This window comes from Pseudoliparis swirei, chromosome 9 (genome assembly GCF_029220125.1).
Source record: "Pseudoliparis swirei isolate HS2019 ecotype Mariana Trench chromosome 9, NWPU_hadal_v1, whole genome shotgun sequence".
Lineage (NCBI taxonomy): Eukaryota > Metazoa > Chordata > Actinopteri > Perciformes > Liparidae > Pseudoliparis > Pseudoliparis swirei.
In genome coordinates, this window is record NC_079396.1 from 27363638 (window position 1) to 27384295 (window position 20658).

The 20658-nt window shown below is 45.5% G+C and overlaps 1 protein-coding gene across 1 annotated transcript; it reads right to left on the bottom strand.

Moving 5' to 3' along the window:
• Positions 1–595: 595 nt before the first annotated feature.
• Positions 596–18778, bottom strand: tasorb (transcription activation suppressor b). The gene is made up of 23 exons (XM_056422528.1): positions 18298–18778; positions 17081–17226; positions 16906–16998; positions 16712–16784; positions 16150–16241; positions 15207–15341; positions 14917–15041; positions 14685–14716; positions 14469–14574; positions 13985–14088; positions 13770–13879; positions 12243–12315; positions 12045–12119; positions 10402–11322; positions 7857–8140; positions 6367–6472; positions 5448–6271; positions 4326–4448; positions 3756–3915; positions 3548–3656; positions 3289–3467; positions 2529–2663; positions 596–2340 (listed from the first exon to the last, which is right to left on the bottom strand). The coding sequence occupies exons 1-23, from the start codon at positions 18599–18601 to the stop codon at positions 1100–1102; spliced, it is 5550 nt and encodes a 1849-aa protein (XP_056278503.1). The 5' UTR covers positions 18602–18778; the 3' UTR covers positions 596–1099.
• Positions 18779–20658: the final 1880 nt, after the last annotated feature.

Consider the following 20658-nt stretch of genomic DNA (forward strand, 5'->3'; position numbering starts at 1 on the left):
ATATAGATATATTATATATATGTCATGTATATTTACTATATTTTATATATATATATAATGTATATATACATTATATATAAATATAATTTGTATATTATATTGTCATATATATTTACTATATATATTCTATATATTTAATATATTATATATAATGCATATATATACATTATATAAAGTATATATGAATTTAATATATAATAGTGTATAATATACATTATATCTATCGGTATTTTATACACATAAATATATATTATATATATAATACTGTAATATTATTGCATATAAATGAAATATATATATTAAACACAGTATTATATATGTATTATTCAGATATAATATTGTGAATAATAATTATATTTGTATATAATATATATACAATATTGAAGGTTATTATTTATATACTATATAAATTATATAAATAATAGTGTAATAATATTACATATAAATATAATATATATTAAATACAATACTATATATGTATTATTCATATATAATATAAAAATAATTGTATATAATATATATATGTAACACGTTATCTTTATATTTTGCACATAAAAACAATTTGTAGGTTATTGAGTGAAAGGCCAGTGACAGCTGTGATTTATATATTTAATAGTTTGCTTGACACCGTCATCAAACTGATCACACAAATAAGATTTGAAATGTTTTATTTTAATAGAATTTAGGACAACCGAACATGTAAAATAAAATAAAAATAAAGAAAAACCAACAGCAAAAGTGAACTTTCTCATTCACTCAATTAATTTTTCTTCTTAAAAAATATCAGCCTTTCACCCCCCCCCTCCCCCCCTTCCTTGTTCACAAACCTGGACAAACAGAAATAATGTGTTCAATTCCGAGAAGCTGGAAGGCCATTATCATTTTGTTGTTGGCAAATATAAATATAGTGGTTTTGAACCGGGTCTCAAATAGTTCATATGGAAAGAGTGTGCGTGGGCGGCGCCGCCCACATCCACCATGTTCATTATTGTAGAAAACCAAAAATTCCTTATTTTCTGATTTCAAAATCGATGCGTCTTCGTGTCAAAGGGAAATATATTTACATTCGGCTTCATCCGAGTCTCTGGAGTTTGACCGTCTACTCGGGGGCGTAGCTGTGAGTGTACGTGTAGTCCGAGTAGTGGCCCTGGGCCCCGCCCCTCCCCGTCGGGTAACCCCAGGAGCCACAGGGTCCGCCTCCCGCCCCGCCCCCCCGGTCGTGTCCTCGTCCTGGCCGAGGCCAAAGTCCTGCCGGCGGGGGGGCTCCTCGACCCCGGTAGCCCCTCGAGAAACCGAGACCCGTGCCGCCCCCCCGCATCGGCCCGTAATCCATCTGCCCGCCCCTCCCGCCGTAGCCCACGCCGCACATGGGATGCAGGGGCATCTTGGGCCTGACGGCGGGGCTCCCCCTGGTGGCCGCCGCGGGGATAACCGCGGAGGCTCCCAGGTTGTTGATGCAGTTCTCCTGAGTCCTGCCGCCCTGACCGCCGCCTCCTCCGAGGGTCTCCCCGGCGTTAGGAGGCCCGCCGGGCGGGACCCCGCCCTGGCCGCCAGCAGTCCGACAAGCTCCGCCCCTCCACATGCCGTCCCCGGGCCGCGCGAGCGTCCTGTTGTGTTGCCCGGGGGTCCCGCCGGCCATGTACGCCGGCGGGGCCGAGTCGTTGAGGTCCGTGTACGGGACGGAGGCGGCGGCGGCGAGCGGGGAGTTCCCAGCAGCCCCGGCGGCGTCCGAGCCGTACGTGTGGCCCAGCATCATGAGGTGAGGCGGAGGGGGAGGTTTGACCGCCATGGGGAGGGACGCCATGTTGGCGAGAGGTCCCGCCGCCCCCATGGCGACCGGGGGCGGCGGGATCGCGGTGGGCGGGGCCGTGGCGGCCGGCGGCGGCCCGTGGGGGCGGTACTCCTGCTCCTGGGCGGCGCCGCAGGGCGACGCCGGGTAGGCCGGCGAGGCCGCGTAGCTGGAGGAGCCCGTGTAGGACGACCACGAGGGGCACAGGAAGCTTTGGTGGGGGTTCACAGGGAATCCGCCCGGCGACAGGCCGCCGCCGCCGCCGTCCGGCGGCCCCGCCCCCATCTGGTTGGTGGCCTTGAACTGGGAGATGGCCGTCTTCAGGGCGCTGTAGTCCGACAGCGTCGGCGCTCGCTCCGGCGTCGCCTGGCGCTCCGGGAGCGGCGGTCGGAACTCGTCCGCGTCCGGCGGCAGCGGCGGCGACTTCCCCGTCACCGGGGGGGGGGGCGACCCCAAGGGCGGCTCGCAGGCGCCGCCGCGCTCATCATCATCTTCGTCGTCGTTGGAGTCCAAAGACATGTCCTCCTCTTCCACACACTCGTCATTCACGACTGGGAGAGGAGGGAAGGAGAGAGAGAGAGAGAGAGAGAAGGAAGATGGCATCAAATAAATGTGTTCAAGACGCTTTGACAGACAGGAGTGTATCTAGAGGTCATGTGACAGACAGGAGTGTATCTAGAGGTCATGTGACAGACAGGAGTGTATCTAGAGGTCATGTGACCGTCCTGTGGTGACCCACCTGTCGAGAGCGGCGTGGGCAGCTCGCTCTGCCTGATGGAGCCGATCAGGCTGTGGAAGCCGCTCATGACGTCGTCGATGCTCCCGATCACGATCCCGTTCCTGGAGTACTGGAGGAACATCTCAAACGGCCTCTCTGTGTGGATCAATATAAATATATTTTAAAAATCGTCCCATAACAGATGAATCAAAAGGTAAATTGTTCAATAATGTGACCGTAACAAAGTGTTAAAATTAGATTATAAAACACTAAAAACACTATTTACAAGTCTGGGGATTAAACAACAAACAAACACTTTAAAAACAGAAAGTCTTAAAAAAGTATTACATTTATATATATGTAAAATGAAGATTTTTTTAAGACTTCCTGTTTCTTTTTTCCAATATATAAATATATAATACATATAATTTATATAAATATATCTAATAAATATATTGTATATATATATTATACATATTATGTATGTATTATATAATGTATACATGTGTGTAACATGCTGATATTTAAAATTGTCAATATGGTCGAACTATTAAAAACATACTAAACCTTTTGTTTATTTATGCTTTTTAAATAATATAATATATATATATAATATACATAAATATATATATTTTATGTGTGTAACATGCTGATATTTAAAAATGTTTTTTTAAATCCTCTTTTTACAGAGACAATAATCCTCCTCCTCCTCCTCCCTCCTTCTCCCTCCCCCCCCCCCCCCCCCCCCGGTGGAGGTCGGTTTCGGGTCCGTAGTCGTTACCCGTGAGGAAGATGAGGTGCCGCTGCTGCGTGTGCTGAGCCTGCAGCTTCACCAGGCACTCCAGGTCCGGCGCTTGGCGCGCCTGCGCGTCACACTCGTGGTACGGCAGGAACTCCACCAGGTGCTTCTTCTGGTAGGTCATGAGCAGGTTCAGCAGCCCCATGGCGTTGGCGTTCAACCTGTCGGGGGGGTAAAGGAAGATTCATCCCGTGCCCCTCAAGTACTCAAAGTACCGGCTCCGACGACTCGAGATACCGACCTCCCTAGTTCTTTAAGCTTCTTCTGGGACTTGCAGTGTACCTTCCACTGCCAGGGCCGCTCGGGGGTGCTCTGCTCCTCCAGGAACTTCAGCAGCCCCATCAAGCGATCTGGACAAACACAACAACAACAATTACAAATAAAAAAAGCTCTTGTAGTCCCCGTCCAACCACGATCCGTGAACAAAACCCGGAGCCGGCAGAACTCACCCTGCGTGATGAGGTCGGGGTTGAGGACGAACTCGTCCGACACTATGAAGCCCCCGGACACAAAGAGCTCGTTGTACGTGTGATTCTTCACGTCGTCCAGCGTGTCCACGCCGGCGAAGCTCACCGAGGGCAACTTCTTCAGGGACACCAGAGCCGGGATCTGCAGGGAGAAGAAAGAGCTCGATACAACGTGTGTGTGGGTGTGTATATATATATTTTATATAAATATATATGTTAATATATATATTTTATATAAATATATAATATATATATTTAAATTATTTTATATATAATATATTATGTATATATATTATATTTATACATATCATATATATATATAAATAATATATATGATATGTAAAAATATAATAGATATATATATTATATTTATACATATCATATATATTATATATATAATTACAAATATATTATATAAATACATATATATTAGATTTATATTTCAATATATATATAAACATATATATCTAGCTATAGCTATATATAAATAGATATATATATCCCAGCAGCAACTAGGATGCTGTTCTTGGTGTTGGACCGAGGTTCTCATACCTTGTGCACGTGCGCCGCGATGTCCTCGTTCTGAATGATGATGAGCAGCTTATCTAAGCTGCCGCTGTTCTCCAGGAACGTCTGCGGGCTGCACTCGCTGTTGCCGAGACTCTTCAAGTACTCCTTTGTGACAGACGGGGGAGTTGTTAAAGAGAGCCGGGGCGGATATGAATGCGTCGCTTCTCTCTTACGAGACCAAGGACCCCGCAGTGAACCGAGAGGAGCCGGTAACTCGGCTTCTCTCTGTGTGACATTCACTGCTGCGGAGATCTAGATTAAATCTACAGATGAGGAATAGGACAGAAAATGTGTGTGCAGCTACGTAAACAATGAGGACTGCCACCTCTCAGCCGGTTAGTCGCCCACTCGGTCAAATATGAGATTTCTCTCTCATTTCTATTTGATAAAAATGTCGCAAGAATTTCATGAACACATCCGAGATGTGAAAGTGGTGTTAGTGGACCAATAATAACCTTGGTCAGGGAGAGAAAATCTATATATTATAATACATATTTATGAATAATAATATATATTATTATTCATATATATATATATATGTAAACAATTATATATATATATATTATTATTATTCACATATATATATATGTAAATTATATATATATATTATTCTTAATATATATATGTAAATAATTATATATATATTATATTCATACATATGACATGGAATGCAATTATATATATTAAATTATAATATGTACATATTATTATATATACACATATATAGATATTATAATATACCATTTTATACATAATATATTTATTATATATATACACTATTATTTATATAAATATATATATTATTATACAAATTTATAAATAATAATATATATTATTCATATATATATTATATTCATACATATTATGACATGTAATGTAATTATATATATAAAATTATAATACATATGTTATTATATTATATATATATTATACAATTTTATACATAATATATTTATTATATATACTATTATTTATATAAATATATATAATATATACATATAGCCCAAGAAAAGAAAAAACTATATATATATATATATCTATGTACCCTATATTTTCCTTTCTCACGCCAAACCAGAACCTCCCAGATGAATGAATCCCTCGTACCTTGATCTCTTTGCACACGGTGCTCTCCTCGCCGCCGGCGCCGCAGTAGATGTAGAACTTGACGGTGTTCTTGGTGACGTCCTTGAAGATCTCCACCAGGCTGCTGAACACCTCGGGCTTCAGCTGCCCGATGAGGCTGCCGGCGAGCAGGCCCGACCCGCCGATGGCGGCGGCGGCGGCAGTGGCGGCGGCGGCAGTGGCGGCGGCTTTTTGGGATTCCGGCGTGACCCCAGAGGGGCAGGAGTGGGCGTCGCCCTGCGGCTCCGCCGACGAGCCCTCCGCTTTGGACCTGGCGGGCGCCGCCGGGCCTTTGACGGTGCCCATTTTACCGCCGCGGGAGGAGGAGGCGGAGCTCTTCGACAGGGAGGCGTCCGCTTTGGGTTTGGGCGTCTGCGCCGGGGTGGGCGGCGGCGTTATGAGATTGGACGTCGTCACCGGGGGCGGCGGGGAAGCGGCTGGCGGGGGCGGCGCCGGGATCAAGCGGTCCATCTTCTCGCACAGCGCCCGGACGTGGCCCAGGACGGGCACCGGGGACACGAAGGGCACCACGTAGTGCGAGAAGCGGCGGTTGGGCAGCCAGCGGCGGTGGAGGTGGCGCCGCGGGGGCGGCGACCGCCGCGCCGAGTAGCAGACGCGGTGGGTCTGCATGATGCTCTTGATGTCCGAGGTGAGGCTGTGGATCTCCTGGTTGAGAATGGTGTCCAGGCTGATGGAGGGCCGGAAGAGGACCTCCTCCGCGGCGGCGGGCGGCGCCTTTTTTGTCGGTTCCGCCGCTGCGGCCGCCTTCGCCACCGGCACGATCTCGGGGGGAGGCGGAGCTTGTTCTGGGTGGGGGGGGAGGAGACGGGACAACGTGTCACACTCAGGAAGCCTTGTGGACCCTAAAGAGGTTCTTTTTATTTATATATTTTGTTGTTACCTTTATTGGCAGAGTTCACCCAGGCGGAGACGTCCGAGGCGTGAGCCGGTGGTTCTGCCGGGGAACCCGGGCTGAGAGGACTACCGGGGCTGCAGTCCATGTCCTCCTGAACACAAGAACAGCATTTATGTTAGCTCTACCAACATCTACAGTATCAGGGTTCATCCTCATAACCAATGAACAGGTTCATCCTCATGACCAATGAACAGGTTCATCCTCATGACCAATGAACAGGTTCATTCACATGACCAATGAACAGGTTCATCCTCATGACCAATGAACAGGTTCATCCTCATGACCAATGAACAGGTTCATCCACATGACCAATGAACAGGTTCATCCTCATGACCAATGAACAGGTTCATCCTCATGACCAATAAACAGGTTCATCCACATGACCAATGAACAGGTTCATCCTCATGACCAATGAACAGGTTCATCCTCATGACCAATGAACAGGTTCATCCACATGACCAATGAACAGGTTCATCCACATGACCAATGAACAGGTTCATCACATGACCAATGAACAGGGTTCATCCACATGACCAATGAACAGGTTCATCCTCATGACCAATGAACAGGTTCATCCTCATGACCAATGAACAGGTTCATTCACATGACCAATGAACAGGTTCATCCTCATGACCAATGAACAGGTTCATCCTCATGACCAATGAACAGGTTTATCCTCATGACCAATGAACAGGTTTATCCTCATGACCAATGAACAGGTTCATCCACATGTCCAATGAACAGGTTCATCCACATGACCAATGAACAGGTTCATCCACATCTCCAATGAACAGGTTCATCCACATGACCAATGAACAGGTTCATCCACATGTCGACCAATGGGTTTCCAGGACTTTAAAACAAATTTTCATGAACAACATTTTTTTTTTAATCTCTATGTTTAACATGAAAATATGATAAAATGTCGTATTTAAACTAACAAAGAGAATTCCAAATCATACAGTATAAAACCTTAAATGACTCAAATGAAGGAGACAATAGTTTAGATCAAAAGAATAAACTTTTATGTCTTTTCAATTCAAGGTGCGTTCACTTGCAGCGCGGAAAAGTTGCGAATATGAAAGAGTTTACGCCGACTTATATTTAGAGCGTCTTAAAAAAAGAAGTTATTATTTAAAACTCAGCGTGAATGAAACATATGAATATAACAACATTTTCATGACTTTTCCAAAACTTTGGTGATATAATATATATATATTTTGGAATAAACCATTTCAAAATTCCAGGACTTATTCAGGTTTTTCATTCATTTTTCCGAGGTAAATGTTTATTTTAGAGAGATTGCGAAAGGACTGTTGTCTGCTTTTGATCTTTTGATCTTGAACAATACTAAATCAACCTAAATCGCAAATCTCTGGACACTGGATGTTTTATTTTGAATTATTTCCCCCAAACAGCCTCTAAAATCTTTTTTAAATGTCTTCATTTGATCCCTCCACCGCTCCACGTCTCACCTCTGTGTAGTTGGTTTGAGTCGCCGGCTCATTTGGATCCTTGAGGTCGGGCTCCGAGAAGACGGGCACCCCGCCGCCGGTCGACGCCGCCATCGAGCCCTGAGCCACGGCCTTGTTGAGGGTCGCCAGGAGGATCTTGAGGAGGCGCTGGGTCTCGTTCATGGCGGGGGCGCCGGCGTTGCCGTGGGCCCTCAGGTCGGTGTCGTAGATGCCCATGCTCTCCATCACCGCCGTCAGGTTGTCGGCGTGTCCGGCCTCGTCGCCGATGTCCTCTGCTTGGCCGGCTGGCGGGAAGAGGCAGGTCCGTTAGAGGCGTTTAGCCAAAATGTGATATTTACGTAATGATCATAATAACATTCAATTTTATATAGCGCTTCTCTAAATACCCGAAGTCGCTTTACAGAGTGCAGAGTCCAGTCGTCATACACACACAGTCATCCCGGTGGTGGTAAGCTACATCAGTAGCCACAGCTGCCCTGGGGCAGACTGACTGAAGCGTGGCAGCCAATCAGCGCCTACGGCCCCTCCCCCAATCAGCGCCTACGGCCCCTCCCCCCACCACCAACATACATTCACATCCATACGACCCGGGGTGAGGCTGCGGTGCATGTCTTTATCATTCATTCATATATATATATATATATTATTTATATATTATACATCAATATATTATATATATTTATTTTACATATATATATATATACAGGCACGTGCACAGACATTTTGGGGGGCAGGTGCTCAAACCAAAAAAAAGGGCACCCAATGCCAAAAAAAAATTCTGACAGAGTTGAAGCATAAGCAGCAATACACTGATGATGCAATACATCCTCGACCTGCATTTCCTCTGGCAGCATCAGACCGCTAGCTTACATGTTCTTTATGAATAAAGATGAATTATTATATAGCAACAACAGTACAAGCGTTCTGATTGGTTGATGGGGCGTCATGCCAGCCACGTATCGCCCTCCTGGTCTGATACGGAGCCGTATTGCCCTCTGACGTCATTTTCAAAATGAGCGATATTGATAGACATCAACAGCCAAGAGCAGTGGTCCTCAAACTAAGGCCCGCGGGCCGCATACGGCCCGCCTCCACATTTGGCCCGGCCATCTGAACAAGAGGCCTTATGATTTTTTTTTTCAGTCTGGCCACTCAAATCCTAGACTAGCCCGTTAAATAGAACGGAATAAGAATTCTCTCTCTTTCTTTTCTCTCTCTCCTCTCTCCTCTCTTTTCTCTCTTCTCTCTCTCTCTCCCTCTCTCTCTTCTCTAAACATAACTAACGTCAGTAAACAGCTGGACGAGGCTTTGAAATCACTGAGTTTTTCTTTGTTTATTTGTTTAGGAACCGTCGGACCAGTTGTGACGTCATGTTTTCAGCAGCGTAATGTTGTGGTTGATTTATCACAAACAACGTCAGGGGACAAACACCGTCATGACCTGTGTGTCTGGTGCTGCGGGTCAGAGGAGAAGGAGGTGCAGCCGTTTAGTGGCGCGAGGAGCACTGCGCGCGGAGGAAGTGGAGGAGGAGGAAGTGGAGGAGGAGGAGGGAGGGGTGCGGCGGGGGGAGGGAGAGGGGGGGGGGCTCGTGAGCGCCGCGGAGCGGGTCGGGGCGAAATTCTCACAAGAACTCAAATAAATGACCCGTCTGATATTAAAACACATTTGGGGGGACTTGATGACAGAGAGAGTAACTTTTATTCTTAAATACGGATGAATAAAAAAAATGTGTCTCCAGCAAAAAGGGCACTTTACTCATCCAGGGCAAAGGGGCGGAGCTTGAGCACCACTAGGGCTCTACCTGTGCACGTGCCTGTATATATATATATATATATATGTAAAATAAATATAATATATTGATTAATATTATATACAGGACTGTCTCAGAAAATTAGAATATTGTGATAAAGTTCTTTATTTTCTGTAATGCAATTAAAAAAACAAAAATGTCATGCATTCTGGATTCATTACAAATCAACTGAAATATTGCAAGCCTTTTATTCTTTTAATATTGCTGATTATGGCTTACAGCTTAAGAAAACTCTAAAATCCTATCTCATAAAATTTTAATATTTCCTCAGACCAAGTAAAAAAAAAGATGTATAACAGCTGAGTGTTTGTCAAGGCTCAGGAAACCCTTGCAGGTGTTTCGAGTTAATTAGACAATTCAAGTGATTTGTTTAATACCCTACTAGTATACTTTTTCATGATATTCTAATATTTAGAGATAGGATATTTGAGTTTTCTTAAGCTGTAAGCCATAATCAGCAATATTAAAAGAATAAAAGGCTTGCAATATTTCAGTTGATTTGTAATGAATCCAGAATGCATGACATTTTTGTTCTTTTAATTGCATGACAGAAAATAAAGAACTTCATCACAATATTCTAATTTTCTGAGACAGTCCTGTATATATATATAATATTATGTTTAATATATATAATATGATATATATTTTATATATTAATTATTTCAGAGCAATTGAGTTCCGAGAAGAAAAAAAACGTGAATTAAATGAGGCCGTTTTTAACCGTAGCCGCCTCACCTCGACTGGACTCCCCGTTGCCGAGCGGATCCGTGCATCGCCGCTTGTCGGCGCCGCCGCCCGCCCGATCGCCGCCCTCGAACTTCCTCTTCAGGCCGGCGACGTCCCACACCGCCTCCTCCCCGCCCCCCCGCTCCTTGCCCCCCGGCTCCTTCACGACGGCCTTCTTGTGCAGCTGGATGAGCTTCAGCAGCTGCTTCATCTTGTCTTTGTCGTACTCGTTCTGGGACAGACGGGGCGCCGGTTGAGGGGACCGGGGCGCGGCGGCGGCGGGGGGCTCCGCGGGGGGCTCCGCGGGGGGCTCCGCGGGGGTCTTGTGCTGCGCCTGGGCCCCGTTGGAATGGGCCGCGCCTTGCCTCCGCTTCTCCGGCGGAGGCGGCGGCCTCTCCGGACGGTCCGAGCCGCGGTCCGAGCCGCCCCAGTCCGACACGGGGCTGTATTCCACTGGAGCCGGTGGCGCGGGCGCGGGAACCGGGATGGCTACCGGGATGGCTACCGGCGTGGGCAACGGCGTGGGCAACGGCAACGGCGTGGGCAACGGCGTGGGCGCGGGGGGGTTCCTTATCCTCTCGACGATGTCCTTGGTCTTGCTCAGGGGCAAGATGTGGCCGGCGGCGTTGTGCACGTAGGAGCGCAGCACGGCGTCCACGTTGCACTTGGGCCGGTGCAGCAGCAGCGGGTTGGTGCGGTCGTCCACGCCGTGCTTGTAGTCGGGCAGGATGAACGGCCGCACGCCGCCCGAGCCCACGCGGCCCAGGTAGTCGGCGGCGTGGCGCTCCACCCCCGAGCTCGGGTCCTTGCCCGGGTTGAGGCGCAGCTTGAAGAGCGCATAGTGCAGCGCCGGCACGAAGGGGTCGGCGGCGCAGAGGGCGGCGGGCGCCGACTCCGTGGTCAGCGGCTCCGACTCGAACAGCCGCGACGCTGAGAGGACGAGAGCGTCAGAGACACGGATACAAAGAGAAGACGATTCAAATCTGGTTGTCCAGGTTTGTTGTTGTTGTTATTATTATTATTATTTAAATGGGCCAGGTACAGTTAAAATGTTCCCATTTGATGCTCTGGACTAGATTGTAGCTACACAGATAATTTACATCTGTAGTCCCTTAACAGACAATAATAAACAACAAGAATAACAAACAAAACAACAACAACAACAACAAACAAATAATAAACATAAGTAATACAAACTGTTAAAAGTCAGTAATAAAAACCATTAAAAAGTAAGTAATACATACTATTAAAATTAAGTAATACAAATTATTAAAAGTAATAAAAACTATTAAAAGTAAGTAATACAAACTGTTAAAAATAATAAAAACATTCAAAATACATACATAACAATAACAAACAAAACAACAAACTATTAAAAGTAAGTAATAAAAACCATTAAAAGTAAGGTATAAAAATCATTTAAAGTAAATAATAAAAACAATAAAAAATAATACAAATCATTAAAAGTATGAAAGACATTAAAAAGTAAGTAATGAAAATCAATAAAAGTAAGAAATACAAATTATGAAAACTAAGTAATAAAAAACATTAAAAGTAAGTAATAAAAACCATTAAAAGTAAATAATACAAACTATTATTATATTGTTGTTGTATCCAAGCGTTGTGTTTCTTAATAAAACAATGACACTCACGATACTTGACGACCATCCTCGACTCCTGGAAGATGAAGAGCGCCTGCAGGCTCTTCTCGCCGCGGCCTCGCCGCTCTGGGAAAACAACCAAAAAACGGCAACTTTATTTAATTTTTCTTTGGTTTTTTTTCTTCCTCTCACCAGAGGCAACAAGCGGACGTTGAGCTTTAAAAACAAGAAGAAGAGGAGAGTAAAAACCTTTGGACTCGACCATCTGCGCCGAGGACAGCAGGAAGAGAAAGCCCCGGTCGAACAACGACTTCACCAGCACCTGAGAGTCAGAGGAAAGACGAGCATCGTTACCACGCCAACGCCGGTCGTAGTTCACACACATGACCAATGAACAGGGTTCATCCACATGTCGACCAATGGGTGTCCAGGACCTTAAACCAAATGTCCATGACCAAAACATTTTTGTGAAATCTCGGTGTATAACATGTAAAAGTGAGAAAATGTCGTATTTAAACTCCAAAGCATACAGTAAATAACCTTAAATGACTCAAATGAATGAGACAATAGTTTAGATTAAAAGAATAAACATTTATGTTTTTTCAGTTAAGGTGCGTTCACTTGCAGCGCGGAAAAACTCCGAGTATGAAAGAGTTTACACGACTTATATTAAGAGCGTCTTTCTTTTAAAAAGCAGATTAATTATTTAAAACTCAATGTAAACGAAAATATAACAACATCTACATGACTTTACCCAAAATTACACACACACACACACACACACACAGACATACACACACACACAGAGACAGACACAGACAGACATACACACGCACACACACACACACAGAGACATACACACGCACACACACACAGACACACACAGAGACATACACACACACACACACACACACACAGACATACACACACACACAGAGACATACACACACACACAGACAGACACACACACAGAGACACAGAGACATACACACACACACACAGACACACACACACAGACATACACACACACAGACATACACACACACACACACACACACACACACACAGACACACACACACACACACAGACACACACACAGACACACACAGACATACACACACACACAGACATACACACACACACAGACAGACAGACACACACACACACAGAGACATACACACACACACACACACACACACACACACACACACAGAGACATACACACACACACACAGACAGACACACACACACACAGAGACATACACACACACACACAGAGACATACACACACACACACACACACACACACACACACACACACACAGAGACATACACACACACACACACAGACACACACACAGAGACATACACACACACACACACACACACACAGAGACATACACACACACACACACACACAGAGACATACACACACACAGACAGACACACACACACAGAGACAGACACACACACACAGACAGACACACACACAGACATACACACACACACACAGAGACATACACACACACACACACACACACACACACACAGTCACAGAGACACACAGACACACACACACTTCACTTGCAGCACACACAAAATATATACGAGTATGAAAGATCGTACGTATGCCGGCATATATTTAGAGCGTCATTCTTTTAAAAGAATATTCAGGACTCGGCGTGCATGAACATGTGAATATCACAACATTCCCGTGACTTTTTCAGAACTTCACCAGGTGCGCGTGTACTTCAGGCGTTGTAAATAAAACCCACCATGCGGTCCCTCTCCAGCTTGTGGACCAGCGCCGCCAGGCTGCCGCTGGTCGGTTTGCCTTTCCCGTCCACCACGTCAAACAGGCTGCAGGACATCCCGCATTTCATCACTGCGGACCACCGGGAAGAGAAAACATCAGCGTCACTCGTCGTCCACGTCGTGTTACGATCACGTCGAAAAGGTACAGGTGGAGGTCGTGGAGGCGTGGACCGACCTTCCCGCGACGCGCTGTAGGTGTCCCAGGAAAAGAGCACGGAGGGAATCTTCCGCTTCACCTGATCCAGCTGCATGCCTCGACTCATCTCCAGCTTCTCGGGCCTTTCAGGGTGGGAGGAGATTCATCAGAGGACAATCATGACAAGTTACAGGAAGCAACATTTTATATATAGAAATATATATATATTATTTATATATATATAAATATATATATATATATAGAGATAATATATTTATATAAATATAATGTTATATATATATAATATATTTAAATATATATAGTATGATATATTTATATAATATATACAATATATATATATTTATTCATATATATGTTTTATATATATATACCTAATATATATATATATCACATATATATTATATAAATATATATATATATACATACATATATGTAAACATATATAGATAAAAATAATATATATATATAAATATGTGTGTGTGTGTATTGACTGTTGACTCACAGCTTGAACGGGAGGTAAGGGCGCGAGGAGGATCGTAAGCAGACGGGGAACAACTCGTGGCCCTTGTTCACGAGCGGGCCGCTCCACACGGTGTAGCAGCTCCTCCCTGACGGCACACAGGGGTCAAAGGTCAGACGCAAGAGAAGCTTACGACTTCTCAATAACTGCTGGTTTGTCATTGTGTAAACAATTGAGATTAATACACTTTATCCTCACCTCGACTTCCTTCAGAGGAAATTGTGTTGAACCTGTGTGAGAGAGAGGGGGGGGGGGGAGGAGAGAGAGAGGGAGGGAGAGTTAGAGAGAGGGAGAGCGAGAGAGACAGAGAGTGACAAAGGGAGAGAGAGAAAGAGCGAGATAGTGATAGAGAGAGAGAGAGAGAGCTGGTTTAAAAACACACGTCATAACGACCCTCTGAAGGTCCCGCCCCCTGGAGGTGAGCCTGTACCTGTGTGATGTCATCGGAGTGGCGGCGGCCTCCTTTCCTTTGTACTTGAAGGACACCACGGCGTAGGGAAGCACGTGGCGCGGCCGAGCTTTGATCTCATCGAACGCAAACTCAAAGAAATATTGCTTAAAAAACACACACAAAGGACGCATTTAAAATTTGACAAAAGCCGTCCAAGAAATACAGAATAACTCTTCAAGAAATACAGAATAACTCTTCAAGAAATACAGAATAACTCTTCAGTATAAGCCAGAGGAAGCCGGTCGGTGCCGGTCGGTTCCGGTCGGTACCTGCGTGAGCTCGAAGGCCCGGTAGGAGAGCAGAGACGTGACCCGGTTGGCACTTTTGGACAAGTGGCAGTCGAACTTGGGAGTCGGCTCCACGGCGTTCTTAGGCATGTTCTCGTAGATGTGCTTTATTCGACCCTGAGACACACACACACACACACACATACAGACAGAGAGAGAAACACACACACACACACACAGAGAGAGAAACACACACACATACAGACAGAGAGAGAAACACACACACACACAGAGAGAGAAACACACACACATACAGACAGAGAGAAACACACACACACACACACATACAGACAGAGAGAGAAACACACACACACACACACACAGAGAAACACACACACACACACACACATACAGACAGAGAGAGAAACACACACACACAGAGAAACACACACAGAGAGAAACACACACACACACACAGAGAGAGAGAGAAACACACACACACACAGAGAAACACACACACAGAGAAACACACACACACACATACAGACACACACACATACAGATGCACAGACAAACACACACACGAACAGAGAGAAACACACACACATACAGATGCACAGACACACACACACAGAAACACACACACATACACACAGAGAGAAACACACACACAGATGCACAGACACACACACACAGAGAGAGAGAGAGAAACACACACATACACACAGACACACACACATACAGATGCACAGACACACACACACACACACAGAGAAACACACACACACACACACAGATGCACAGACACACACACATACACACACAGAGAGAGAGAAACACACACATACACACAGACACACACACATACAGATGCACAGACACACACACACACAACACGTATACACACACACACACACACGCGTGAGCTGAAGTGTCCCTCAAACGGTTGCGGATACAAAGTGAACAAAAGGGGGCGGGGCCTCACCCTCATGACCTTAAAGACGATCATGTCTCCCGACGAGCCGACTTCAAAGGGATTGATCTGCAGCAGGTCAGAACACCTGGAGACGAAGACACCTGGAGGGCCGGAGGAAGAGGAGGGTGTCCAGGACTTGAAAACAAATGTCCACGACCAAACGCTTTTGTGAAATCTCGGTGTTTAACATGAAAAAGTGATAAAATGTCGTATTTAAACTAACAAAGAGAATTCCAAATCATAAAGTAAATAACCTTAAATGAAAATAGTTTCGATTAAACATTTACGTCTTGTCAGTTACGGTGCGTTCACAAATGTGCGATTATGAAAGAGCTTTATACGACAGCTTATATTTAGAGCGTCTTTCTTTTAAAAATAATATTAATTGCTTAAAATTCAGCGTAAATGAAACATGTGAATATTTTGAATTGATTGAATATTTTTTCAGGACTTTTCCAGGCCTGGAAAATAAGTTTTTTTTAAATGCCAATGACCATACAAACCCTGTGCATATCATCAGAGCCTAGCTGTGTGTGTGTGTGTGTGTGTGTGTGTGTGTCATGTGACTCACCCACTGATGGATTCCCCAGCGTGGTGATCCTGGAGTGGCCGACCGTCAGACCCTTCTCACAGATCCACTGGAGCTACGGACAGGAGGACACACTCGGGTCAGAACCAGGCGACAACAAAGAGAAAACAACAACACCACCAAGGGGAAGGGTGTGTGTGTGTGAGTGTGTGTGTGGGGGGGGGGGGGATCAATACCTTGGATTTGTCCGGATTGAGGAAGCAGTACGACTCCGTCAGCTCCGGCTCCGTCCGCCCCTCCTGCTTCATGGCGCGCCGCTTCTCGATGAACTGAGGGGAACACAAAGTACAGCGACCACTCTCACACACACACGCGTGTGTATATGCACATGTATGTGGGGAGAGCACCCACCTCCTTCTCCAGCAGCTCGTTGTGGATGAGCCGGGCCTTGCAGTAGGAGAAGGTGCCCCGGGACGAGGAGTCGAGGTAGAACGACGAGACGATCTTCACCAGGTCCTCGAACTCCCGGCTGTCGGGCGGCAGGAACTGGTACAAGCCTGGAGGAGGAGACGCGGCGGTGAGCGGGCGCATCGAGCAACCACATCCTCCTCCTCCTCCTCCTCCTCCTCTCATTTACAGCGTAATATATGAAAACACATTTATTTTCGAGACGTCGAGAAGAGGATGCAAACGACCTGCGGCGAGACACACACACATACAGACACAGCACTAGGAGCAGGTGTGTGTGTGTGTGTGTGTGTGTGTGTGGGGTGGTCATGTGAAGAAGAGTTGGGTCGCCATCATCGGCCTCAACGGAAACGGTGAGCAGAAAAAAACAAAAACTCCACGTGAAGCACAAGCGGCTTAGTTTCCCACTTGGGCGACAAGACATTGAATGCAACTCAACTTTGCATGTATACAAATAACTTTTGGGAAGTGATGTGTGTGTGTGTGTGTGTGTGTGTGTGTTGTATACTGTAGGAGTGTTTCGGGGTCATGTGTAAAGAAGGCTGCTACAGTGACATCCAGCCCTAGACTTCAACAACGTCAACATAAATAATAATAGTTTAAAGTATCCTGCATTGTGGTGGTGGTGGTGTGTGTGTGTGTGTGTGGGGGGGGGGGGGTGCATTCATATCAGACAGGTGGAGGTGGGTCGTCTTTCACGCCCTTCACTGGAGGTCAGCACGAGCTGCAGACTCACGGGCCCCGTAAAAAAAAAAAAAAAAAAGGTGAGGACGCCAAAAAGGAGATGGTCTTTTTTCTGTTTTTTTCCCGTGGACCGTGAACGTCCGTTAGCCGCTGCTGTCTCTGTCACTTTGGGGCAAGCTGCGTCTGCTTAATACCACAATACCACCACCCTCCTCCTCCTCCACCTCCTCCTCCTCCACCTCCTCCTCCTCCACCTCCTCCTCCTCCACAGTTTGAATAGTACCACCATTGCATTAATCTAAACAGTGACATGTTTTGTTATAAACTGGTTAAACCAGAGCCGGAGGGGCCGCTGGCTAACGGGGTTTGACTGTTAGCGGCTCGAGCGACACACAAACACAAACACACACACATACACACACACACACACACACACACACACACACACACACACACAACAAAAATAGCAGCACCACCTTTTATCTTCCTCGGAATCTGAAAACTCCTCCGCGGCGGCTCGTCGCCGGGTCTCCGGTCCGGTGGGCCGGAGCACCGGGCGGCGTCCGGCGGCGCGGTCCTCCGCCGGTCGGGGGGCTTCTCGTTGTTGTCTTCACCTCCAGCGGGCTGATGATCGCCATTTTGGTTGACTGTGGCCGAGGCGGCGGCGGCGGTTGAGTTCTTCGGGGGCTCGCCGCCCTCCTCCTCCGGCCGGAGAGCGGCGGCCTCGGTGGATTCGACGTCCCTTCGCCCCGCTGCCGCCGCGCTGGGGTTCAGGGCCATTTTTGTTTTTGGGTGGAGGTGGAGGGAGGGAGAGGGGGGGCACCGTGGCGCGGGATAACCGAGGGTGGCGGTGGAGGTCTGGAAAAGATTACGGCGACGCTTCGCTCACGCGCACACACACATAGCACTCTCTCCTCCTCACCCTGCCTCCGCCATTGTGAAAATGACGTACGCGTTCTTCTCCACCACTGCAAAACGCTGCCGTCACTGTGTTTACATACGAGAACATCCGCGCCGCCCCGCGGCGGAGGGAGGTACTGCAGGATGAGTGATGATAATGCAGCCGAACAAACTATGGCAGTCCTTACTGTACATTATTATATGTATTACATTTTTGTATTATGTATTTATTTATATATTAGTGGATATAAAAAATATATAGAGATATATCTATATATATCTCTTTCTCTCTATATATACAGTATATATATATATATATAATAATATATCACATATATATATATACTGTGTGTTTGTATAGTGTGTACACATATATATATATATACATATAAACACTATATATATATGTGTGTATATATATTTATTTGTATGTGTGTATATATGTATATGTGTGTCTATACATATGTGTGTATGTATAGTGTGTAAATGTGTATATATAAATATACACACTATATATATTTATAGACACATATATATATAATGTGTATATATATATATACATATACACTACCGTTCAAAAGTTTGGGATCACCCAGACAATTTCGTGTTTTCCATGAAAACTCACACTTTCATTTATCAAATGAGTTGCAAAATGTATAGAAAATATAGTCAAGACATTGACAAGGTTAGAAATAATGATTTGTATTTGAAGTATTACTTTTTTTCTTCAAACTTTGCTTTCGTCAAAGAATGCTCCTTTTGTAGCAATTCCAGCATTGCAGACCTTTGTCATTCTAGCTGTTAATTTGTTGAGGTAATCTGTTGAAATGTCACCCCACGCTTCCTGAAGCACCTCCACAAGTTGGATTGGCTTGATGGGCACTTCTTGCGGACCATACGGTCAAGCTGCTCCCACAACAGCTCAATGGGGTTGAGATCTGGTGACTGTGCTGGCCACTCCATTACAGACAGCAAGCTGCCTGCTTCTTCCCTCAATAGTTCTTGCACAATGTGGAGGTGTGCTTTGGGTCATTGTCCTGTTGGAGGAGGACATTGGCTCCAATCAAGCGCTGCCCACAGGGTATGGCATGGCGTTGCCAAATGGAGTGATAGCCTTCCTTATTTAAAATCCCTTTGACCTGGTACAAATCTCCCACTTTACCAGCACCAAAGCAGCCCCAGACCATCACATGACCTCCACCATGCTTGACAGATGGTGTCAGGCACTCTTCCAGCATCTTTTCACCTGTTCTGCGTCTCACAAATGTTCTTCTGTGTGATCCAAACACCTCAAACTTGGATTCATCTGTCCAGAACACCTTTTTCCAACCTTCCTCTGTCCAATGCCTGTGTTCTTTTGCCCATACCAATCTTTTCTTTTCATTGGCCAGTCTCAGATTTGGCTTTTTCTTTGCCACTCTGCCTAGAAGGCCAGCATCCCGGAGTCGCCTCTTCACTGTCGACGTTGACACTGGCGTTTTGCGGGTACCATTTAAAGAAGCTGCCAGTTGAGGACCTGTGAGGCGTCTATTTCTCAAACTAGAGACTCTAATGTACTTGTCTTCTTGCTGAGTTGTGCACCGGGGCCTCCCACTTCTCTTTCTGCTCTGGTTAGAGCCCGTTTGTGCTATTCTCTGAAGGGAGTAGTACACACCGCTGTAGGACATTTTCAGTTTCTTTGTAATTTCTCGCATGGAATAGCCTTCATTTCTAAGAACAAGAATAGACTGGCGAGTTCTTTTTTTCCGGCCATTTTGAGAGTCTTATCGAACCCACAAATGTGATGCTCCAGATAATCAACTAGCTCAAAGGAAGGCCAGTTGTATAGCTTATATCTCCAGCATAACTGTTTTCAGCTGTGCTAACATAATTGCACAAGGGTTTTCAAGGGTTTTCTAATCATCCATTAGTCTTCTAAGGCGATTAGCAAACACAAT